Here is a 26,236-nt window from a genome sequence, read left to right on the forward strand (position 1 = left end):
GGTATTGGGACAGACACTAGCAGGACCGTTACCTTCACTATTTGCTGGTCACAAGTTTTGGCAAATTTCTGCTGGACATTTAAATATTTGGGTGTTCCGGCAAGAACATTCACCTCCATCACAAGACTGTTGCCCATTGGCTGCCATTCCTTCGGTAACCCGAGTGATGACGCTTCGAAAAAAAAGAAAAACTATTTATTAGTCATCCAATAGAGCGGACATACTGGGATACTGGTAGCGCTAATGGACCGCAGTGATTGGCTGTACTGGATTAAGTTGTTGCCTTGTGCTGTTAGTGATTGGCTGTACTGGATGAAGTTATTGCCTTGTGCTGTTAGTGATTGGCTGTACTGGATGAAGTCATTGCCTTGTGCTGTTAGTGATTGGTGGTACTGGATGAAGTCATTGCTTTGTGCTGTTAGTGATTGGCTGTACTGGATGAAGTTATTGCCTTGTGCTGTTAGTGATTGGCTGTACTGGATGAAACTATTGCCTTGTGCTACTGGTGATTGGCTGTACTGGATGAAGTTATTGCCTTGTGCTGTTAGTGATTGGCTGTACTGGATGAAGTTATTGCCTTGTGCTACTAGTGACTGGCTGTACTGACTACAGGGAGCTTGGTACAGCAGCCCCCATAGATTACTAGGCAGGCTACTTTCCCACTACAAGAGGGCTGCAGCGGATTCTATGGTCCCCAGAAAATACATTTGGGGGGTATTTATTATTTGCAGGTAAAAATGTGGGATATCCCGCAAAATGAGATTTACTGTATGTCTTACCTGGTAAATCTCTTTCTTCGAGGACATCAGGGGCCACAGCTTTACAGTGGGTAATAGGAGTGGGAGAGAGCTCCAGCACCCTAGAGGTTAACTTTAACTGCTTCCCAGGCAGCCAGGCTCCTCCCCTCCTTTACCCCGCCTCCAGGCCAAGGACCTCATTTATTTTTAACAAGCCATGGCAGGAGACAAGAGAGAAGGAATAGAAGCACCACACAGACACACATTCTGAAACATGTTAGTACCCTCAACAGAGGAACAATATAACATAAGCATAACTTAACGCAACTTTAACTAAAGTAAAGCAGGAGCGGCAGGGAGGGATCCCTGTGGCCCCTGATGTCCTCGGAGAAAGAGATTTACCAGGTAAGACATAAATCTCATTTTCTCCTTCGGGAGACATCAGGGGCCACAGCCATTACAGTGGGACGTCCTAAAGCAGCCACCTATGGGTGGAGACGCGCCTGTGCCGCAGCCAACACACTCTGCCTGAAGGCCGAGTCCTGGGACCCTGCTCAGCTGTTGCACCGCCCCTTACAGCCCAAGACGCCCCCACAGACCTAGTGGAATGTGCCCGGATACCAGCCTGAACCGGAAGGGAGGCGCTCAGGTATGCCTGCCTGATGACAGAACGAATCCAGCGGGCAATAGTCTGTTTACTGGCCGGCCATCCTCTCTTCTGAATGCCATACAGCACAAAGAGAGAGTCCGAAAAGACCGAGAGCGGCGCACATAGATGCGCAACTCCCGGACAACATCCGAAGAGGACTGATCCGGAGACGCATCTGACCCCTGAAAGGCCGGAACCACGATTTCCTGGTTAACGTGGAAACTGGACACCACCTTTGGTAAATGAGAAGGGACGGTGCGAAGAACCGCACGGTTAGCGTGCAAGACCAGGAAAGGGGACTTGCAAGACAGAGCAGACAGATCCGACACCCTTCTGGCTGATGCTATAGCCAATAAGAAAACCGTTTTCCAGGTGAGCCAACACAGGTCTACGGACCGCAAAGGCTCAAATGGTGGTTTCTGAAGTGCAGATAACACCAGGGAAAGGTCCCAAGGAGCAACCGGGGGGACAAAGAGAGGTTGGATATGCAAAACACCCTGCAGAAAATGTGCGAACATCCGGCAAAAGTGCTAATCTGCGGCAAAACAAGATGGACAAAGCTGAGACTTGAACCTTCAAGATAGATAAGCGCAATCCAGCCTCCAGGCCCTTCTGTAAGAACGATAGAATCAGAGTCAGGCGGTAAGTCCTAGGATTGAAGTGGCGAGTTCTACACCAAAGAAAGTAGGCCCACCAAACACGATGGTAAGCCCTCGCCGAGGAAGCCTTCCTCGCTCTAAGCATGGTGGAGATTACTCGTGCATTAAATCCCCTGGCTTTCAACAGGGAGGTCTCAATAGCCACCCCATCAAAGCCAGGCGCCTCAGATCTGGATGCAGACACAGACCCTGAGAGAAGGTCCGGGCGCAATGGAAGGTGAATTGGGGGGGCCACCGACAGAGCCTGAAGATCTGAGAACCAGACTCGTCTGGGCCAATGCGGAGCCACCAGGATCAATGTGCCCCCCTCCGCCTTCAGTTTGCGAACCACTCGCAGGAGGAGGGAGAATGGCGGGAAGGCGTACATCAGCCTGAACAGCCACGGGGCGGACAGGGCGTCCACCAAGATGGCGGCCGGGTCGCGAGCCCTGGATCCGTAAAGAGGGACCTTGTGGTTCTGTTGAGAGGCCATCAAGTCCACCTCAGGTAGACCCCACCGTCGTACCAGCATCTGAAACACCTCCTGATGGAGGGACCATTCGCCGGCATTCAATGTTTGACGGCTTAGGAAGTCCGATTCCCAGTTCTGGACCCCTGGGATAAAGACCGCTGAAAGGGACGGAATCTTCTTTTCCGCCCACTGAAAGATGCGGGACGCCTCCCCCATTGCAGCCCGGCTGCGGGTGCCACCCATGTGGTTGATATAAGCCACCGTGGTCGCATTGTCCGACTGGACTTGTACCGGGCGACCCCTCAGCCAGGGTTCCGCCAGGCAAAGAGCTCGGAAGACCGCCCTCAGTTCGAGGACATTGACTTGAAGCTTGGCCTCCGAGGTAGACCAAAGGCCTCTGGCAAGTGACAGCACCCCAACCGCGGAGACTGGCATCCATGGTGAGGAGGGTCCATTGGTGGATCCAGAATGGCCTTCCCATCATGAGGTTCTGGTCCAGGAGCCACCATGAGAGAGAGACGGACTGTCGGTGATAAGGTTATCACCTGAGGTTGGAGAGAAAGGTAGGATCCCGGCCACTTGGAGAGGATCGCCTTCTGAAGGGGGCTTGAGTGGAACTGGGCATATTCCGCCATGTCGAAGGCCGACACCATGGAACCCAGTATCTCTATGCAAGTATGTATGGACACTTGTCGAGGATAGAGGAGATGACGAATTCGGGACTGTAGAGTCCGACGACGGTCCTCCGGCAGCTAGATCCTCTGATGGATGGTGTCCAACCTGGCCCCCAGGTGAACCATCGACTGGGGCGGAATCAGTGAAGACTTGTCCCAATTGATGATCCAGCCATGTTGTTCCAGGAGCTGTATCACCACAGTCAGGTGGTCCCGGAGAAGGTCTGAAGAATGCGCAAGAATCAACAGGTCGTCCAGATATGGGAGTATCCGGATACCCTGGCTGTGCAGACTGCTGCCCATCACTGCCATAACTTTCGTGAAAACCAGGGGGGCAGTGGACAGACCAAATGGTAGGGCCCGGAACTGAAAATGCTGGTCCAGGATGGCAAAGTGCAGGAACCGTTGATGTTCCGGACGGATGGGGATGTGCAAATACACATCCTGTATGTCCAGGGATGCCATGAAGTCCCCTGGCTGAAGGGCCAATACAATGGAGCGTAGGGTCTCCATCCTGAACATGAGGATGGGCCTGTAGGATCCGTTTGGTTTCCTGACCAGGAAAAGGCTGGCGTAAAACCCCAAACCCCTTTGGGCCAAAGGGACGGGTATGATGACGTTGAACTGATTGTTCTAACGCTCTGCGCTTTTCCAGGTCTGATGGTAGACTCGTGGAAAAGAACGAACTCGGTCGGCGAAGCCAAAAAGTTAAGGAGTAGCCCTGAGAGACCACCTCATGAACCCAAGCGTCTGTGGTGGATTCCAGCCAGATGGCCGAAAACCCCAACAGGCGACCGCCCACCTTGGGATCTCCCAGGTGGGGGCCCACCCCGTCATGCGGAGGGCTTGACCGCAGGCTTGGCGGTCGGGGCGTCTGGTGGCCCAGGGACGCTTGCCTCTAGGACGGGAAGATCTGCCCCCATGGGAAGCTCTGGAGGAGAAGGCCTGTCCCCTACCACGGCCCTGGAAATGAAAGGACTGAAAAGCAGGCCGGGTCCGTGTAGCCGGGGTAGATGGTAGGAAGACAGTTTTTGAAGCTGCCACTGTAGCAACCATTTTATCCAGTTCAGGGCCGAATAAGAGGGAACCGTTGAAGGAAAGAGCCTCCAAAGCCTTCTTAGAGTCAGTGTCAGCCTTCCAGGAACGCAGCCATAGGGATCTTCGGGCGGCCACTGCTGAAGCTGACACCCTAGAGGAGAGAGTAGCGGAATCAAGAGCCGCCTCGCCTAAGTAGAGGGCAGCCTGATGTATCAACTCTATAGTAGGTAGTAGAGTTTCTGCTGGGGCTCCCTCAGACACCCCTGCCGCCAGGACAGCAGACCATTTAGTTAGGCCCATAAGCACCCAGGCTGACGCCAGGGCAGGCCTGCCTGCTGCTGCCCCAGCCGTGGTGTAAATAAGCTTCAGGAAGTTTCCCAACTTCCGGTCTGCTTGGTCCTTAAGAGACACTGTAGGAATTGGCAACAGAGAGGCTTTTACCAGTTTTGCCACATGAGCGTCTACCCTGGGGGCCGTCTCCCAGGGGTCCTATCCTCCTGGGGGAGAGGATAGAGGGAGGAGAAACGTTTGTGAAAAACAAACCTCCTATTGGGAACCTCCCAAGCCTCTCTAATGACCTTGTCAAGATTATCAGACTTGGGAAACAAACCCAAGGAGCGTTTAAGGCGCTTAAATATAGGGCCCGACTCCGCAGGCGGATCAGCGTGGTCGTCTATTAGACCTTCTTAACCGCTGTAATCAGGCCTAGTACATCAAGATGAGACGGGGGGTCCTCTCTAAGGCAGGCGTCCCCTACGTCAATGGCGACGTCAATGGCGTCATCGACGGCCTCCTCCAAATAATCGTCATTCTGATCCTCATCATCATCATCCGAATCATGCATGAGGAGGGGCCGGAGTGCCGCAGGTTTTTTAACTAAAGACCTGCGTCTATCTGCGGGCAATGAAACCTCCCCCTGGGCATCCAATGCTGGGGGGGGCTACACCCACTGCCGATGAGGACGGCACAGGCTGCCGGGGCAGTGCAGCTGAGACCTTGTCCACTAGCTGCGCCATCATCTGCACAAGGGATGAGGCCCAAGCAGGCTCCTGAGAAGAGGCCGTAGGCGTGGGCAGCGCCTGCGCATTGTAGCAGCTTGCGCATAAACCATCCTGTACATAGTCCAGGGGAGATAGGCCCGCATTACAGGCTGTGCATGTCAGCAATGCTGGGGCCTGCCCTTGTTGGGCATAATCATTGAAAATACAGGAGGGCTAAGTACAATATGACACCAAATACAATGCAGCAGTTATTGGGTTAATAAGTACACAGAATATAGCAAGCATACATAGGCATACAATGCAATTAAGGCAAATGGCACTAGGCTCTTGCAGCAGCTATGGCTGACTGGAGCACTCAGTAACTTTGACCTGTGTCCCGCAGGAGAGGTACAGGAGGGATTGCCCAAGCCTCCTGGCAGTGAAGGAGTGGAACCCTGGGTGGCTGGGAGCTTCTCCGTGTCCCTCCTCACGTGCAGCCAGGCATGTCAGTGGCGGGAACTCTCTGTGCGCCAAGCACAGTTCCCTGCCTACTGTCCCCGGGGGAGGGGCTGATGTGGGGGGAGCCACCTCCCCCTGCTAACAAATGACCCCCAGGGAAAATGTCCACCTGCAGCGCCGGTAAAATGGCGGGGATCCGCATACCGGCACTGCTGCCCACAAACTAGGATCCCTGGTGGTCCAGCGGGAGGGGCGGCGAACCGGCCGACCGCTTGTCAGCACAGCCGACTGTCACCCCTCGCCGGCTGTAACAGCCGCTCTGTGCGCCTCGCTGCACTATCGCACGCGCTCCCGGCGGGGAGCGTGATACTCACTGTGCACAGGCACTTGTGGTCCCCGGCGTCCGGTGGCGGCTGAAGGCTCCCCAGTGCCCGGGGGCCGCTGCAGGTCCCCACCCACGGGTGGTGATGCAGCGCCGGACCCGGGTGTTGGAGCCGGCAGAGCAGGGGTCTGTTCAGACCCCCAGCGCTGCTGCTCTGACACTGACAGTCAGTGTAAAATAAAAGATAAAAAAAAAAGTTATGGTTGCTAATATAGCAGCCCCTCTTTTGGGTGCATCTGGCTCCTGCCAGCACCCTAAAAAACTGAGGTCCTTGGCCTGGAGGCGGGGTAGAGGAGGGGAGGAGCCCGGCTGCCTGGGAGGCAGTTCAAGTTTAACCTCTAGGGTGCTGGAGCTCTCTCCCACTCCTATTACCCACTGTAATGGCTGTGGCCCCTGATGTCTCCCGAAGGAGAAAATGAGATTTGTCTTACCTGGTAAATCTCTTTCTTCGAGGACATCAGGGGCCACAGCCATTACAGTGGGTAGTTGGAGTGGGAGAGAGCACCAGCACCCTAGAGGTTAAACTTGAACTGCCTCCCAGGCAGCTGGGCTCCTCCCTTCCTCTGCCCCGCCTCCAGGCCAGGAAGCTCAGTTTTTTTAACCAGCCAAGGCAGGAGACAAGAGAGAAGGAAGAGAAGCACCGCACAGAAACACATTCTGAAACATGTTAGTACCCTCAACCGAGGGACAATACAACAAAATCGTAACTTAACCGTAACGGAAGTAAAGCAGGCGCGGCAGGGAGGGATCCCTGTGGCCCCTGATGTCCTAAAAGAAAGAAGACAAATCTAATTTTCTCCTTCGGGAGACATCAGCGGCCACAGCCATTACAGTGGGACGTCCTAAAGCAGCCACCTATGGGTGGGGATGCGCCTGTGCCGCAGCCAACACACTCTGGCCGAAGGCCGAGTCCTGGGAGGCAAACATGTCAAAAACGCAAGACAGTATTGGCGGACGATGAAGTCGCCGCCCTGCAAACTTGTTCAACTGTAGCACCGCCACTAACAGCCCAGGACACCCCCACAGACCTAACGGAATGTGCCCGAAACCCCACCGGAACCGGGAGGGAGGCTCCCAAATATGCCTGCCAGAGCGAATCCAGCGGGCAGTAGTTTGCTTAGAGGCAGGCCACCCTCTCATCTGAAAGCCATAGGAGTACAAAGAGAGAGAGAGAGAGTCTAACTAGTGCAACGGCCCATAACGGCATACATACTGTAGATGCGCCACGGCCTGGACAACGTCCAAGGAGAACCAAGCAGTAGAAACCTCGTACTGACTTAATGTCGGAACAATAATGTCCTGGTTGACAGGAAAATTGGACATCACCTAAGGCAGGTGAGTGAGAGAGAGAGGACGGTACAAGGAACCACCCGGTCATAACAAAAGACCAAGAATAAAGGACTTACAGGACAGAGCTGATGGGTCAGAGACTCCCCTGGCCAAAGCTATCGCCAACAAGAAAATGATCTTTCAGGCGAATCATCACCGGTTCACCTACCGCAAGGGCCCAAAAGGTGGGCCCTGAAGCCGACAGGACTAGCGAGATCCCATGGGGCAACCGGGTAACAAAGGGTGGCTGGATATGCAAGACACCCTGCAGGAATGTGCAGACATCCGTTGAAAGGGCCACCTGTCGACAGAACCAGATGTACAAGGCCGAAATCTGAACCTTTAAAGATGATAAATGCAACCCAGCCTCCAGGCCCTTCTGCAAAAAAGACAGAACCCTAAGCCATGTAGTAAGTCCCGGAATTTGAAGTGTAGAGCTTGACACCAGGAAAGATAAGCCCTCCATATGCGATGGTACACCCCCATCTAGGAAGGTTTCCTCGCCTTGAGCATGGTGGGGATCACTCTTGAGTGAAAGCCCCTGGGTCTTAACCCGGAGGTCTCAACAGCCCCCCTGTCAATGCCAGGTGCCTCAAGGCCAAGAGTTAGATGTGGACCCTGAGAGAGCAGGCCTGTGCATAGGGGTAAGCGAATAGGAGGAGCTACTGACAGGGGCTGCAGATCCGAAACCCAGATCCGTCTGGGCCACGGTGGAGCAACCCGGATCAACATGTCCTCCTCCGGCATCCGCTTGCGAGTAATTCGCAAGAGGAGTAAGAATGGCGGAAATGCGCCATCAACATGCTGTCCTCCGGCATCTGCTTGCGAGTAATTCGCAAGAGGAGTAAGTATGGCGGAAATGCGCCCTCAACATGCCGTCCTCCGGCATAAGGTTGTGAGTCATTCGCAAGAGGAGAAAAAAAATGTTGGAAAAGGGGATTTTTGTAAGAACTTACCGTTCAAACCCCTTTCTCTGAGTCCAGTCCGGTGACACAGCTTCACCTTGGGATGTAGGAGGGTCCGCAGGAGCCAGGCACCTATAGCTGAAGCTTTTCCCTTGACTGCAGGCTCCCCCCCTTCTGCATTCCCAGCATGCTCCAGTTCAAACTTAAAAAGCACACTAGGATACACAACTCGGTACAATGCTCAACATCTTAAATGCACAATCATCTTACCATAACATGACACACATGCACGGCATGACTTACTGAGCGTAGGAGAGGGATCGCTGTGTCACCGGACTGGACTCAGAGAAAGGGGTTCGAACTGTAAGTTCTTACAAAAATCCCCTTTTCTCTTTCGTCCAGTCCGGTGACACAGCTTCACCTTGGGACGTTCACGAGCCGGTATTATGGGAGGGCACGCTCAGACCGCCAGTTCTCAACACTGTCCGTCCGAATGAGGCGTCCTCCAACGCGAACTCATGAAACCTGTAAAATTTGGTAAAGGTATGAACAGAGGACCAAGTGGCAGCCTTGCACAACTGCTCCGCTGTAGCCCCATGACGCACTGCCCAAGAGGAAGCTACTGACCTGGTGGTATGCGCATTAATCCTAGAAGGAACAGGTCTACCAACCTTGGTGTAAGCAAAGGCAATTACTGACCTAAGCCACCTGGCAATAGTCTGCTTAGAAGCAGGCCAACCTCTCTTATGCACATCAAACAAGACCAACAACAGATCTGTCTTGCGGACATCCTTTACCCTGTCCACGTAAATTCGCAAGGCGCGAACTACGTCCAACTTTCTCAATTTGTCCCTATTTTTGGCGCCTTCTGGGGGGGAAAACACCGGGAGAACAATCTCCTGGTTTAAATGAAAGGAGAAAACCACTTTTGGCAAAAACTTAGGTACTGTTCTAAGCACAGCCCTATCCTCATGAAAAATTAAGTGTGGAGATTTACAGGACAACGCTCCCAACTCCGACACGCCTAGCCGAGGCAATCGCCAACAAAAACGTAAGTTTCCAAGTCACATACTTCAGGTCGGCCGACCTAAGAGGTTCAAACGGGGAACCCTGTAACACAGATAAAACTAAAGATAAATCCCACGGCGCCACCGGCTGCCTGTAAGGTGGTTTTAACCTTGTCACACCCTGTAAAAAGGTCTGGACTTCTGGCAGAAAAGCAATTCTTTTCTGGAAAAAAATGGATAAGGCAGAAAGTTGTACTTTCAAAGACTGCAGACTGAGTCCCGAAGAGAATCCATCCTGTAGAAACTCCAGCAATCTAGAAACTCTGAACCTGGAGGTGTGAACCTTCTGACGCTCACACCACCTGATGTAGATCTTCCACACCCTGTGATAATTTGCAGCTGAGACTGGCTTTCGAGCCCGAAGCATAGTCTGAATCACTGCATCTGAAAGCCCTTTCTTCCTTAATAAGGAGGTCTCAAACGCCACGCCGTCAAACTGAGCCGAACGAGGCCCTGGTGGAGAAACGGCCCTTGCCTTAGCAGATCTTGACGTAGAGGAAGAGGCCAAGACTCCACCGACAACCTCAGAATGTCTGAGTACCATGACCTCTTGGGCCAGTTTGGTGCAATCAGAATTGCATGCACCTGCTGTGACCGCACTCTCCGTAATACCCTCGGTATCATAGGAAACGGAGGGAAAACATAAACCAGGTGAAATGTCCACTGAACCGTCATGGCATCTACCGCCCAAGCAACCGGGTCCCTGATCCTGGAGCAGAACTTCGGAACCTGACAGTTGTTCCTGGACGCCATAAAGTCCACCTCTGGGAGCCCCCAGCGATGCACAAGCTCTTGGAATACCTCCGGATGCAAAGACCATTCCCCTTCCCGCAGGTCCTCCCTGCTGAGAAAGTCCGCTTCCACATTCCGGATCCCCGTAATAAAGACAGCAGATAGAGCCGGAATGTTGCATTCCGCCCATGTAAAGATCTTCGAGACTTCCCGCATAGCCATCCTGCTGCGAGTCCCACCCTGATGGTTCAAGTAAGCCACCGTCGTGGCGTTGTCTGATTGAATTCTTATCGGCAGGCCCTTCAAGCAATCTTCGGCCTGCAAAAGAGTCTTCCAGACAGCGCTCAATTCCAGAATGTTTATTGGGAGTCTGGACTCCTGTTGTGCCCAAAGGCCCTGCAGCCGAAGATGAAGAGCCACTGCTCCCCAGCCCCTGAGACTGGCATCGGTAGTCACTACCACCCAGTCCCAGGACCGAAGAGACCGCCCGAGCTGCAGAGTCTCTATGTCCATCCACCAGATTAAGGATTCCTTCGTTTCCTGGGAAAGCAACAAACTTTCTTGCTTCATAGTTTTTGCATTCCCCGACCAACAGGATAGAATGTTACACTGAAAAGTTCTGGAATGAAACCTGGCATATTGCAGTGTTTCGAAGGTCGCTACCATCTTGCCCAGCAGTCTCACCCCCTGCCAGACTGTGGGCCTCTGAGCTCTTAGTAAAAGAAGGACTAACTGGCGGATGTCCTTTGCTTTGGACTCCGGCAAGAAAACCCTGTGTAAATGGGTGTCCAACAACAGTCTCTGAGACGGAATTAGATGAGACTTGGGTAGATTTAGAACCCAACCCATCTCCTGGATGTCTACTGATGCTAAAAATTCCCCAGGCTCTATGCTGCCAAGCACTGAGCGCAGGGACTCCATCCTGAAATGATCCACCCATAAGTGTTGGTTCAGGGATTTTAGATTTAGTATGGGTCTGACTGACCCGTCTGGCTTGGGTACTAAGAACAGGATTGAATAAAATCCTTTCTTGCGTTCCTCCTGAGGAACTGGGACCACAACTCCCTTTTCCCTGAGCGCCAATGCCGCCTCCAACAGGAGTCTGCATGCTCTGGCCTCCCTTGGCAAAAGGGTAGGTAAGAATCTCTTTGGAGGATTCCCCCTGAAATTTATCTGATAGCCCTCTGAGACAATGGACAGAACCCACTGTTCGGATGTTGGAATGTCCCACAAGTCCCCATACTGCAGGAGGCGACCCCCCACTCTGAGGCCAGAACGGGGAGCCTGTACCCCGTCATGCGGAGGACTTATCCTCTCCCTTGGACCCCTGTCTCTTACTGAAGGGACCAAATTTGGACTTGGTAGCTTTACCTCTACCTGCCTGGAATCTACCTCTTCCTGCTTGCCCCTTTCCAGAGGCTCCTCCACGAAAGGAGGATCGAAAAGTAGGTTTAAACACCCCAAACTTAGAGCCTGAGGGCTTAGCAGTGGTAGGAAGGAAAGTGCTCTTTCCACCCGTGGCTTGTTTAATAATGGCTTCCAATTCCGAGCCAAAGAGAAGCTCCCCTTTAAACTCAAGGGTTTCCAGGGCCTTTTTGGAATCACTGTCAGCCTCCCAAGCCTTTAGCCAAAGAGCTCGCCTGGCTGACACAGAAGTGGCAGAAACCTTAGACGCCATTTTAGCGCCCTCCTCCCCAGCCTCAGAGATATACTCTGCAGCACACCTGAGTTTTTCTGCTAGGATAAAAGCCTCAGAATCAGGCCGCAGCTGATCTCCCGGGGCCTCTGCCCACTTAATCATAGCTTTTGCTACCCAAGCAGAGGCAATAATGGGGCGGAGTGTAAATCCCACTCCCTCAAATCCTGCTTTCAGGCAACCTTCCACTTTTTTATACACCGGGTCCTTAAATGCAGCAGAACCCTGAACTGGCAACGCTGTTGCCTTGGACAATCTCGCCACCAGCGCATCCACCAATGGGACTTTCTCCCACAATTTAACATGCTATTCCGGCATGGGATACATGTTTGCATATCTCTTGGAAATAGACACCTTTTTGTCAGGTGCTTTCCAAGCCTCCCCTAACAAAGAGACCATACCGGGGTCTGAGGGGAAAGTAACAGCTTATCTGCGCATCTTTTTAAAAATGCATTGAGCCTGCACTCTATCCTCTTCTGATAAGTCTAACAGCCTGTATAAGATCCTCAATGCCAGGGACAGAGACGTCAGCCTCTTCCCTATGATCAGCAGAATCATCTGCACACACACCATCATCATCTGAACCAGCCAGCAAAGATGGTGCAGCAATCGGCTGCCTAGAGGAAGGACTATCAGGAGTTTTAGCAAACTTTTCCATGAGAGCATTCATTTTATGCACCCCTTGTGCGGTGTCCTGACCCGCAACAACATGGGGTCTCCCTGCGCAGGGGCAATGGACCCCACCGAACCCTGGGAGGAAGAACTGGGACCAGGAGACCTCAAACTGTTCCTCTGCCAATTTAGTGCCTCTACCAGGGCATTCATAGACCTTCCCAATGACACAGCCCACGCTGGCTCGCGCTCAGCCTCTTGGGCAAGTGACCCCCCGGGCACAGACTTACAAGCAGGGCAGGCCACCCCTTGGTCCATCTGTTCACATGAGTAATTAACCCCGCAAATAGTGCAGTTTAAAGACATGTCCAGCGCTCCCCCCCCCCCCCCACAGCAACAGCATCATCATCATCACACGTGTCAGCCATGACTAACACACAGTGCACAATGTCAAGCAAAAGTACCCAGCAGTGTAAACAGTGGCACTTATCTGTCTGTTGGCTGTTTTCTGTGACTTTCCAAGCCTCAGCGGGGGCAGCGCTTCCAGGAGACGTCAGACTGTGTGCAGCAGCGTTACCAAGCCAGCTTTCAGCTCACACTGTGTAGAGAAAATGGCGCCCGCACACAGAGAGGAAGGAACCAAGTCCCTGCTTCAGCGGGGTAGGAAACCTTAATTGGCGCCTGTTACCCCCTTTAGCCGCTCCCCTAGTGTAGTCTCCTCACCTCCTAGTGCCTCCCCTTCTTCCTGGGATCACTTGGAGTCGCCCAGCAGCGCTGGACACCTGTAACAGTCTTCACTTCCCCGGAGGGATTTCAGACTGTAAGCCCTTTCAAGATGGCGGGCGCCATCGCAGGAGGTCCTTCCCCCATGATCCCCTTCTGTAAGGAGCCGGTTCCAGAGCGCTCCCAGGGCCCAGGCAACCCCCAGCAGAGCTAGGGTTAAGCGCTGTGCAGAGGGTGCAGACAGACACCCCTGCACACAGAGCGCTGATAGGACACGCTTCTATCAGCCTCTGCTGAGCTCTCAGTGTGCTGCGCTTCTGCCAGAAGCCACACACTGGAAAAAAAAAAAACCTGCACTAACACTAAAGTTAATAAAACAATAAAATCCTCACTAACTAGTGAAAAATCAAGAAAAAAAACGGCTGCAGCAGCAGCCTGTCAGCCAAGTACCCACTCCTGTGGGCACCTAAAACGAACTGGAGCATGCTGGGAATGCAGAAGGGGAGGAGCCTGCAGTCAAGGGAAAAGCTTCAGCTATAGGTGCCTGGCTCCTGCGGACTCTCCTACATCCCAAGGTGAAGCTGTGTCACCGGACTGGACGAAAGAGAAATGCGCCATCAACGTGCCATCCTCCAGCATCAGTTTGCGAGTCATTCGCAAGAGGAGTAAGAATGGCGGAAATGCGCCATCAGTGTGGACAGCCACGGGGCGGACAGGGCTTCCACCAGGCAAGCCCCCACGGGTCAAAAGACCCGGGCACGCCCAGTGGAGATATGTGGTTATAGCGAGAGGGCAACAAGGCCACCTTGGTTAGGCTCCACCATGGTACCAGCATATGAAACACCTCCTTATGGAGGGTCAAGTCGCCGGCATCCAGGGTCTGACGGCCAAGGAAGACCGTTACCCAAGATAGGACTCCTAGGATAAAGATCGCAGAAAGAACAGGGATCCTCTTCTTCAGCCCCTGAAAGATGCAGGATGGTTCTGTCATTGCTGGCTGACAGCGAGTGCCACCTTGGTGGTTAACATAAGCCACCCGTGTCGCAATGTCCGACTGAACCTGCAGGCGGAAAGCCCGGAAGACTGTCCTCAGTTCGAGGATGATGATGAAGAGCTGGGCCTACAGAGTGGTCCAGATACCCTGGAATGACCTTTGACAAGTGACCTCCCCCCAAACACGGAGACTAGCCTCCTCTAGACAATCCTAATTCTAGGTGTCCTCATTTCTGTCTCTGCTGACGGAGGAGTATGGACAACGGGGGTATCCACAACCTGTGTGTACAGAATGCTTCCCCTGTGCGTGGGGCCACACCCGCCAAGGATGGATAGGGAAGCACCCACTCAAGGGGGTTCCACCCTGAGGATGATGCTAGTCCAAGGCTGCAGGGGCGGTGTAGATGAGAGCTTTTTCTACTAGCTGCACCGTCAACTGAGTAAAGAACTTGGGCCAAGCAGGCTCCTGCGAGGAGGCTGTAGCTGTGGGCTTTGCCCACGCATTATAGCAGCTTGCGTATAATGGTGTGCACACACGGGAGCAATATTAGGTAAAATCGCTGGGAATATGGTTGCTGAGCGACCATATTGCCAGTGATTTGGAGCGCAGCTGGCGATAAATCGCCAGCTGCGCGCTCCCGTGTGCACTCCCTGCTGGTCGCTGGTCGCAGGAGCATGCTCCTGCGACCAGCGGCTTTCCCCGGCGTTGATCAGCGTTGATCTCCCCAGCCCGTGCCGCTGCTCCCTCCCTCCTTCACAGAGGTCAGCGCCGGGGAGATCAGCATTGATCTCCCCAGCCCCGTGCCGCTGCTCCCTCCCTCCTCCCTTCACGGAGGTCAGCGCCGGGAGATCAGCATTGATCTCCCCAGCCCTGTGCCGCTGCTCCCTCCCTCCTCCCTTCACGTAGGTCAGCGCTGGGAAGATCAGCATCGATCTCCCCAGCCCTGTGCCGCTGCTCCCTCCCTCCTCCCTTCAAAGTGACAGCAGCAGCGTCTGCTGCTGCTGCTGCACTCCCCCTCCGCCCCGTAGCAGTGTCTCCTTTTCATCGCTGATGAAAAGGAGACACTGAGCAATATGATTGCTGGCAATATATTGCTAGCAATATATCGCTAGCAATCATATTGCACCGTGTGTACACAGCATAAGCTTTAATTAGTCATGGGGGCCTAGGCCAGCATCACAGGATGTACCAAACATCAGCGCCAGAGCCCCAGAGTCCCAAGGACTACTCTGGAAGGTATTGCAGTATTATTGCACTGTGAACCGGCAGCTAAAGGCACCGTGAACACAACATACTTTTGACAAGCAGGAATAGTCCTAATACAGTACACAATATACAGCAAGCATACAAGGCAAACAATGCCATAAAATAGGCAGGACACCTATATGGCACCTCCAACGCATCATACTCCTGTGAAAGCTACGCACAGTACCCAGTAAGCTTGTACTAAGCACATATTGCAATGATATAGGCAGGCAGCCTATATGGTGCCGATAACACAGCATACCTGTGTGTACTATGCATACATTGCAGTGACGTAGACATTTAGCCTATATGGTACTGTTAATACAGTACCTCTGTGTTAGAGCTATACGCAGCACACAGTAAGATTGTACTATGCATATATTGCAATGACATAGTCATATATGGTACAGCCAATAGTCTGACAGGCAGTGATAGTGTTAAGGCTATATACAGTACACAGGAAGCTTGTATTAGTCATACATTGCTTGTACTAGGCATATGTTAATATACCCATACATTGTTGCAACTTAGCACTGAGGCTGAGCTAGGGATGGCCATCGTTGCCTTTGCCATCGATGGCAAAAGTGCAACAGCCCATCGATAGTGTATAACCATTCTATGGATAACCATCGATATTTTTGCATATCGATGGTCATCCATTTTCTCTGATTGAGTGGCCTGTGGGCCAATCAAAATGTGGGGGCGGGGCTTCGCGGGTGCCGGGGGCGGAGCTATGCTCCGTGTCCCGGCACTGTAGGGAAAAAGCAAAAACGAAACTATTCGTTTAAGCTTTACATCGATGGTGGGAAACCATCTGGTTCTCCCCCATCGATGGCAAAACTATTCGACATCGGCCATAAACCATCGATGATTTCTAATCATCGATGGTCGATGGCCATCCCTAGGCTGAGCTCTGCAGCTGCAATAGCTGACTAGGGCATGAACTCTGTCTGTAACCTGACTCCTGTTTTTGAGGAGACTGAGGTACAGGGGAGACTGGTCAGGTGCCCCGCAGTGAAAGAGTGGAACACCAGACTGGCTAATAAGCTCTCTGTGTCCCTCTACACATGCTGTAATACAATGCAGGCAAGCATAGCAGAATGCAATGCAATAATGGCACAATGGCTGGAGCACTATACTGTACAGTGTCCCGAAGGAGGGGTACAGGGGGGACTTGCCCAAGTGACCTGGCAGTGAAGAAGTGGAACTCCTGGTGGCTGTTAGCACCCCCGTGTCCCTTCTCACATGTAGCAGGCAGGCAGGAAGGGATGTCAGTGGCGGGAACTCTCTGTGTGATAAACACAGTTCCCTGCCTACTGTCCCCGGGTGGAGAGGCTGATGTGGGGGGGAGCCTTCTCCCCCTGCTAGCAAATGGCCACCAGGGATTGAGTCCTCATGCAGCACCGGTAAAATGGTGGGGATCCGGCGCGCGCCAGGCGGCCCCGCATACCGTGCGCTGCTGCCCACAAACAAGTTACCCTGGTGGTCCAGCAGGACGGGCGGCGAACCGGCCGACCACTTGCTAGCCACAGCCGGCGGTCCCCCTCGCCGGCTGGAACAGCCGCTATGTGCGCCTCGCTGCGCTACTCACATGCGCTCCCAGCGGGGAGCGCGTTACTCACTGTGCCCTGCACTTGTGGTCCCCGGCGTCCGGTGGCGGCTGTATGCTCCCCAGTGCCCGGGGGCCGCTGCAGGTCCCCACCCATGAGTGGCGATGCAGCTCCGCACCCGGGTGATGGAGCCTGCAGCACAGGGGTCTTTACAGACCCCCAGTGCTGCTGCTCTGTCACTGACAGCAGTCAGTGTAAAATAAAAATAAAATATAAAAATGAAGTTAGGCTGCTCAAATAGCAGCCCCTCTAGTAGGTGCATCTGGCTCCTGCCAGCACCCAAAAAACTGAGCTTCCTGGCCTGGAGGCGGGGTAGAGGAGGGGAGGAGCCCGGCTGCCTGGGAGGCAGTTCAAGTTTAACCTCTAGGGTGCTGGTGCTCTCTCCCACTCCAACTACCCACTGTAATGGCTGTGGCCCCTGATGTCTCCCGAAGGAGAAATAATAATTGATATATAGGCTTGGTAGTCTCAACAACTTTGAAGGCCACGGACAGAGCAATGCATTAGGGGACCCCTCCACACCCATTCACGGGACCCAATTTGAATAAAAAAACAAAAACAGTTACATGCCCCACCTGCTATCCTACGCCATCTCTCTACATGCTTCCATACAGTCACTGGCTGTCAGCACTCTGATTGGGGGATATAGCTATAGCCATCCACCAATCAAAATGCTGTCTGGCTACAACCTGGGAGGCCACTCTGATTGTGTGACCACCACCCACCTCTGCTTGTAGGCCCCTAGAATTGTGGTGCCCTAGACAGCTGCCCAGTTTGCAGAGATGGCCCAGAATAGTCCCCAACATCTGAAGCAAGAAGTAAACGAAGTGACGTTACCGTGTTTCAGGACTCGCTCGATCTTCATTTGGTTCCCTTGTTGGTCACTAGCGGTCTCCGTCTGTAAGTTCACCTTGAATTCCTTCCCCTGGGTCCGGAGTGTAATTTGCGTTTTATTCCCACTCTTTGCCTCTTCCAGTTCCAGGTTTGCCATCTTGTCAAACGGGCTCATTTTAGAAGCACACTCGTATCTCCACTCCACCAGATTCCCGGTCAGCTCCGCCGCCCTCTCTCGGGTTTTACGGTCCCGTACACAATTTATAATCTTCTGGATTTCCATAGACGCATACAGGACATCCCTAGTGAGCCCGGAAATACGGATGGAGGGGTCGGGCGGCTTGTAAATCATGGAGACCTGGAACTTTTTTTGGAGGTCGCATATGGTCTGCTTGTCGGTAACCTCCAGCTCGGAGATCCATTCCTCGGTGAGAACCTTCTCAGCCTGTTCTTTCTCTATCTGTTTTTTGAGCCAAGCCTTCGTCGTCTCCACACTGCTCCGGTCTTCAGCGCAGAAAGAGAAGGTCACCGGCTCAATGTTATCCATCAACTGAAAGGCCGTCAGCTTCTGGGCCGGCTTTTTAGGTTTCGGGGTAAAAAAGCCTGGGAAGAAAAGTAACAATTATTATTTCCCAGGAACTTTATAATAGGACAATGTAGCATATGTACATGATATCCAACCATTGCTGTATCAGGGGACCGGACATTGAAATAAGAATCAGGGTGGCAGAAAGCGAGGGTTAAATCCCGGGGTTGGGAGTATGGCTTCTAAGGATAGATGCTTTTTCAAGGATGCTTTTTTTCCTTGAAGCATCTACCCGATGTGAAATGCGTTGGTTGGGAACCTAGGAAGGTATCAGAAGAAACAGCCACTGCCGAGGTCCACAAGCCGCCGTGCTGCCGTTACCAAGAGTCCGACAGAAGCCCGGTGCGCAAATCGCGAGACCTGTGCCGCCCACTGCCGCTTGGAGTATCTATGCATACGGACTCCAGGTAGGATAACATTGGGTGAGATAGCATCCCCGGACTGATATCTTCCACTCTTATTCCTACAAAGGAATTGTAAACATGCCGCATTCATTTTTTATTTATTTTATTTTTACTTATTTTATTCATCTTATTCATCCTTTTATCTTCTATTACTTTCTTCCTACCATCCTACTTATTCATTAATTTATTTCAACTCCCCACCTTATCTCTCCCAACATTGTAACTCCCTACAGTGAAATCTCAGTTTTCTGTCGCATTTGTCACTTTTCTTTGTTTCCCAACAAGCGCCTGATAAACCCTGCTTTGCTAGCAATCCACACAATTAATAACCCTTTTATCAGGCAGCTCAAACAGTAGCGCAGACATGTTTTGTGGATTTCAATCCTAACACCCCAGATGGGATAGATAATGAGCGTGGAACAGAGGGTTAGGATTAGAGATGGGTCGTTCGCGAACGATCCGGTTCTTTTGAACGGTTCCAGTTTCGTTTTGCATTACATACAATACAATGCATTGCTTGAGCTCAGCACTGCCACCTTTGGCAGCTGAGATATTTTCTTCTAATTGGAGACTGAGTGAATAGAAAAACAAGCCTGCTTGTGCTGCTGCTGCGTCATGTGCAGATCTAGATTCTTCTTGAAGCCCTGAAGGAGGTCAATAGCAGACTCAGCAGAGGCATTGCAAGATTGCTTCACCATCTTCTACTAGTACAGTATCACAGAAAGTTGTGTAGAAGTATGAACACACATTCTCACAGACACACAGACTTTAGTTAGGCAGTGCACATGTTTTTTTTTTTTTTACTAGATCTGTGTTTGCTGGGCTGTGTAGTACTTTTAACTTTAATTTGGAGGGGGAGGGGGCCTTCTTTTAACTTTCATTTGGGGGGGGGGGGGGCTTGGCAATGAGCAAATTTAGTCCCCCTTGGCAATAAGCAAATTTAGTCTCCCTTGGCAACGAGCAAAATTAATACCCCTTTTACACCGCCGCGAAACCCCGGGTCTTCAGCGGGTCAGACCCCGGTCAGCGGCAGTGTAAATGGGACACGCCGTGTCCCTTTACACGGGACTTCTACCCAGGTCCTGGGAACTGGATTGTTCGTCAGACAAGCATTGGTCAGACAGTCACTAGGTCGACATGCAGAAAGGTCGACATGGGAAAATGACGACATGGAACAAGGTCGACGTGGTTTTAGGTCGACGTGGACGTTAGGGTAACATGAGGAAGGTCGAAAGGTCATAAGGTCGACATGGGGTTTTCGCTGTTTTTTGACCCAAATGTCAACACAGTTGGAAGTGAAATCTGACCCTTGCATCGCTGGCAATGCTTCGGGCACAGTGGCTCACTTCGCTCGCCACACTATTATAATCTCACTCCATGCCCTAGTGGATGGTAGGGCATGAAATAGCGCCTGTCGGCACATGTCGGCTCAAAAGACAGTGAAAATCCCCATGTCGACCTTATGACCTGTCGACCTTCCTCATGTTGACCTATACCCATGTAGACCTTGTTCCATGTCGACGCAAAACCACGTCGACCTTGTTCCATGTCGACCTAAAACCACGTCGACCTAAAACCATGTCGACCTTTCAGCATGTCGACCTAGAGTTGTTGACCTAATGTCGACCTAGTTCAGTCGACCAAAGGACCGTTTCCCCAGGTCCTGACCTGAGTAGAACATGACTGACCTGGGTAGAGGGCGGTGCAGTGGCGTAACTATAGAGGGTGCAGGGGATGCAGTTGCTATGGGCCCCGGCAGTTTGGGGGGCCCCAAGGCAACCCACTGCACCCTCTATAGATGGTAGTCCAGCATTTGACTTATTAGATGGAGGACGGCGGTAGTAGTTGAAGCTGCTATGTTTTCAGACTCCGGAAGCTAGGAGTGGAGCTGACAGTGCGCGGCTGCCTGAGTGTACTACAAGTATAATCAATGCGCGCATGTTGGCTGTACACCGCTGCGCACTGGTGTCAGCGCCGCTGCTAGCTTCCGGACTCGGAATCTGACTGTGAAAATGAAGCCTCTGAGTGTGAATATACATCACCGGCGATCTGGGATGCTCTCTCCCTCCCCGGACGCTGGAGACCTGAGCCGCACTGTCCTCACAACCCCCCCCTATGCCGGAGATCAGAGATGCTCTGTTCCCCTGCCTCCACAGACTTCAAAGATCTAAGCCGCTCTGACATCCCCCTAGACGGCGACGCTAGAGATCAGAGATGATATGTCACCCCCTAGACACTAGGGATCATAAACGCTCTGTTCCCCACCTCCACTGATGACAGAGATCAGAGCCGCTCTGCCACCCCCGCTGGACGCCGGAGATCTAAGCTGCCCTCTCCCCCACCAAGTAGACCCGGCACCTTCTTCCTTCAGGAGCTGCACCATGAGGAGGAGTGGTGCTTGGCCGGCTTCGCTCTCCCACCAGACGGACATCGTGCTTTGCAGAAGTTCATGCTAGATCCCCATTCTGGATTCCCTTGCCATTTCACCCTGCGCCTGGGTCCACAGGCGACACCCTCACTGACACCCTGCAGATCATTACCCCACATATTGGTAAGTGCCTGGTGAGCCCTGCACCAACCTACCCCCCCCCCCCCGTGTGTGACCCCCCTGTATTTGTGAAACCTTATCACCACCCTACCCTCTTCCTCTGTGTGTGTGACTCCCTCAAACCCCAATCATCTCTGGTAAATGCCCCCCTGTAACCCCTATCCCAATGTGTGTGACACCTTGAGCCCCTTACCACCATAATCCCTGGTATGTGACCCCGCAACCCCTGTGTGTGACCCCCCTCACCCAGTGTCAGAGCCCCTGTGTGTGACCCCCCTGTAGCACACTACTCTTGTGCGTGTGTATATAAAACCCTGTCCCATGTATGACATTGTGTACCCTCCTAACCCTGTGTGAATATTTTTGTGACACCTTTTATCCCCACACTACCCCTGTACAAGGGGGCCCTTCTTAAAATTTTGTTATGGGGCCCAGTGAGTACTTGTTACGCCCCTGGGGCGGTGTAAATGGGTACACTGGGTCATCCGACCCGGCTCCCATTTACATCAATGGGGGACCGCAGCATCCGCAGGTTGGACAGGGGGGCACAGACAGCCTGCGCTGCGGTCTGCTATATTCAGCAGACAGCAGCGGAGGAGGTGAATGGATGCCGGTGTGAGGCATCCATTCACCTCCAGGACGATGGCTGGAGGGGTGCACGGGGGCTGGGGGCAGCCCAGCAGCTTACCTTGGTGCAGCTGTACATGTACCAGAGACAGGGTATCTTCTACTCTAGTAAGCCAGTACTAGTACATTTATCAAACCATATTTGCGGCTAAATCCCTGAAAACACACATTTTCGGGGTTTAGCAGCAAACATGAAGTATCCCCTAAATGTATCATCGGGGAACCGCAGCAGGAATCTCTGATCCCTGCTGCGATCCCCCTTTCAGCGCCGCCGGCCGCATCCCCATAGGTTTCTATGGGGGATGCGAAGCTGCCCGATGTATCAACATCGGGCAGCCCGGCTTCGCACCCCTGGGCTACCACCATTCTGAGAGATGGCGATAGCCCATTGTAGTTTATGCCTACACATCGCACTGCCCGGCTCGGATGAGAGGGGTCAGCGGGGGTCGGACCCCCCGGCTTCCGGGTTAGGGCTTCGCAGGGACGGGCTCCTTTCGGAGCCCTGTCCCTGCGCCCTCAAAATTGATAAATTGCCCCAATATGATCAATACCCCAGGATACCACCTTCTCACAAAGGATTATTCCCTGTATTTGTCATTGTACAAGTATATAGGTAGGCATGAGGGAAATGGTTGTATTTAATGGGTGAGTAGACACTTTTATTTTTATATCATAGGGACCCCCTCCTCCCTCCCGAAACTGGCAATGAAAAGGGGTCTTCAAGAGGGAGGCCTGATTTGTACAGTGAGCCACAGAATGTCAGACTCCACCTCCCCCTACTGCCGTATCCGGCGGCGTGTATGCCTGAAATGCTGAGGGCGTATTGGGGAGATATTCAAGGGGAGGGGCTACAGGCTAATTGTAGTAGTACAGAGACCGGTAGCCCCACAGATATATAAGGGGGCAAACCCAACGTATTCAATATTCAATTATCTACTGTGTTTACCACGCAGGGCTATTCAATTATTAGTCAATTTCCCCTGTGTGTAAAACCATAGATTCTACGGGCTAATACTACGGAGAACAATCTATGTTAAGTGCACCACCTAGGTCAGGGTTAGAGAACCTTTGGCCCCAGCTGTTGTTGGACTACACATCCCAGCATTCCCTGCAACAGTTTTATCATGGCCAAATAGTAAATTGTAGCAGGGCATGCTGGGATGTGTAGTCCAACAACAGCTGGAGGGCCAAAGGTTCCCCATCTCTGACCTACGACTTTGCTCTGTTTCTGGACTTCCCTCTTAACGAATGATTGCTATTACCTGTTCTAAACAGGTAAATGGGTAAGAAAGGTGTTTCCACACAGGTAATAACAATCAAACATTAAGAGGGAAGTCCAGAAACAGAGCATTGTGTCCCTCCTGGAAAGGGCCATGTTGGGAGGTATGGTACACTAACTCAAACCATAAATAACTGTCTTTTTTACACAAACTGAGTCGTTGGCCAGCCCAAAGGATCCGTATCTTTTCACCGACCGGCCCGGGCGGGCCCGGATCCGCTCAGTGACCCGTTTTGCCCATCTCTAGTTAGGATGAGAGTTGGTTGGGTTTGGGTAAGAAGTGGGGTCTTGACATTTGGTAGAGAGGTGGAGAGTCTGATGGAGAGAGGTAGAGCATTCCAGAGGTAGGGAGCACCACGGGCAAAAAGGGGATTTTGTACTTACTGTTAAATCATTTTCTCAGACTCCATAGGTGACACTGGAGAGTTACAGTGGGGGAATAGAAGGCGACCACAGGGAGCTTGGGCACTTTAGAATAAATTAACAGTGACTAACTCCTCCCCTTCTACTTTCTCTCCTAGGCAGTCTAGGTATGTGCCCGGAGGGAGCTGGAAGAAAGGAAAAACACACACTTCCGAGAGGAGGTCAAACATAACATAAGAAGTCACACACACACTCACATAGAGTGAACATATAGTTTGAAGTAGCATTCATAACAGAATGAGCCCATCCATAAAAAACTTGGTAAAACTTTAGAATTCAGACTAAGTACAACAGTCTCTTAACGTCAGGTAATTGAACCAACCTGAAACCAAACAGTAAAAAGGAGAGACAGCGTCGGGTGGGCGTCCAGTGTCACCTATGGAGTCTGAGAAAAGGATTTAACAGTAAGTACAAAATCCCCTTTTCTCTTTCCTCCACTAGGTGACACTGGAGAGTTACAGTGGGGACGTCCCAGAGCTCCCAACACGGGTGGGATGACGCTGAGAGCCCCTTAACACAGAACGGCCAAACCGCGAAGCAGCTGCCGCAAAAGTGTCAAACTTGTAAAAGCGGACAAAGGTCCTCTGACCAGACCACGTAGCCGCTCTACATAGATGCTGTATAGAAACTCCACGGGCAGCCGCCCAGGAGGTACCCACCGACCTTGTAGAATGGGCGGAAATTGAAGAAGGTGGCACCCTAGAGGAAGCCACATAAGCTTGACGAATTTTCAATCTGATCCACCTGGCCAGGGCCTGCTTGGAAGCGGGCCAACCAGGACGCAGGGAGTCATAGAGGACAAACAAAGCATCCGACTTACGTACAGACTCCGTTCTGGCCACGTAAATGCGCAAGGCCCGGACCACGTCTAGCGCCCTAGACTCCTGTGAGTCCTCCCGAAAGGCCGGCACCACAATAGGTTGGTTAATGTGGAATGCCGAGACCACCTTTGGGAGAAAAACACTAGAGGTGCGCAGCTCAGCTCTATTCTCGTGGAAACGCAAGAAGGGTGCCTTACAAGAGAGAGCACTCAGCTCCGACACCCGTCTAGCCGAAGCCAAGGCCAACAGTAGGACAGTCTTCCAAGTGACATATTTTAGGTCCACCTCCTCCATGGGTTCAAATACAGAGGACTGGAGAAAAGCCAGTACCACATCAAGGTCCCATGGAGCAGTAGGAGGCCTGAAGGGAGGTTGCAGCCGCAACACCCCCTGGAAGAAAGTCTGTACCTGAGGAAGAAGAGCTAGCTTCCTCTGGAAAAAAATGGAGAGGGCGGATACTTGAACCTTCAAGGACCCCAGCCGGAGTCCTGAGGACAAGCCCCTCTGCAAGAACAGCAGCAATCTGGCCAGCTTGAAGTTCACAGGGGAGACCCTCCTGGATTCGCACCAGGCCACATAGGCCCTCCAGATGCGGTGGTAATGCACCGAGGTAACCTGCTTTCTAGCTCCTATCATGGTTGGTATCACCGCCTGCGGGATCCCTGCTTTCCTCAAGATGGACCTCTCAACAGCCATGCCGTCAAATGTAGATGTTGTAAGTTGGGACAGGTGAACGGACCCTGTGTTAGCAGGTCGTCGCAGAGAGGTAGAGGCCATGGTTCGTCTACTAACAGGCCTGTTAGAACCGTGTACCACGACCGGCGAGGCCAGTCTGGAGCGATGAACAGCACTGTCACGACTCCCGTCGGATTCTCTGCAGAACCCGAGGGATGAGAGGCACTGGAGGGAAGATGTAGAGGAACTGATCCGTCCAGGGTGCCGTGAGAGCGTCCACGGCCACTGCCTGTGGATCTCTTGTCCGAGCGCAGTACCGGGGCAACTGGTGGTTGTGTCTGGAGGCCATCATGTCTATCTGCGGACAACCCCACCGACGAGTCAAGGTCTGGAAGACCTGAGGATTCAGACACCACTCTCCGTGATGGACGTCTCGGCGGCTGAGGTAGTCTGCCTCCCAGTTTTCCACGCCTGGTATGAAAATGGCAGACACGGCCCCTGCGTGCTCCTGCACCCAGCACAGAATCCTCTTCACCTCTCTCATCGCTGCGAGTGCCTCCCTGCTTGTTTATGTAAGCCACAGCCGTGGCGTTGTCCGACTGCACTCTGATGTCCTTGTTCCGGAGAACCACTTCCGCTCGGAGGAGGGCATAATATACCGCTCGAAGTTCCAGCACATTGATGGACATCTGTGCTTCCTCCGGGGGCCACAGTCCCTGGAAGTGGAGGCCCAGCGTGACCGCTCCCCAGCCCCTGAGGCTGGCGTCCGTGGTGAGGAGCGTCCAATTGTGTATGGCAAACCTCCGCCCCTCCTGCAGGTTGCTGGAGTCGAGCCACCACGCCAGTGATGCTCGAGCCTGATGGGAAAGAGAGATTCGCTGATGTAGAAACAGGTGTGAACCTGTCCACTAGCGGAGCAGACACAGATGAAAGGGGCGAGATGGAAACCGCCCGTACTGCACCGCCTCGAACGTGGCCACCATCCTTCCCAGCAGCCTTGTGCAAAGGAGAACTGTGACCGTTCGATGCTGCAGCACCAGTCGAACCGCTTCCTGCAGGGACAAGATCTTGTCCATGGGAAGGAACACCCTTCTCTG

The 26,236-nt window shown here is 52.7% G+C and overlaps 1 protein-coding gene across 5 annotated transcripts in view; it reads right to left on the reverse strand.

Moving 5' to 3' along the window:
* PARP14 (poly(ADP-ribose) polymerase family member 14) overlaps positions 1–26,236 on the reverse strand; it is a 90,251-nt gene that overhangs the window by 46,384 nt on the left and 17,631 nt on the right. For 4 of the 5 annotated variants that reach the window (XM_083154315.1, XM_083154313.1, XM_083154316.1 and 1 more), the window contains exons 8-9: positions 17,780–18,379; positions 33–172 (exon numbers count right to left, since the gene is read on the reverse strand). In XM_083154315.1, the coding sequence (XP_083010441.1) occupies positions 33–172; positions 17,780–18,379 (740 nt within the window). The remainder of the gene's footprint in view (positions 1–32; positions 173–17,779; positions 18,380–26,236) is intronic. The other variant, XM_083154314.1, reaches the window with a different exon arrangement.

Source organism: Crinia signifera, chromosome 7, assembly GCF_055691185.1.
Source record: "Crinia signifera chromosome 7, ASM5569118v1, whole genome shotgun sequence".
Taxonomy (NCBI): Eukaryota; Metazoa; Chordata; class Amphibia; order Anura; family Myobatrachidae; genus Crinia; species Crinia signifera.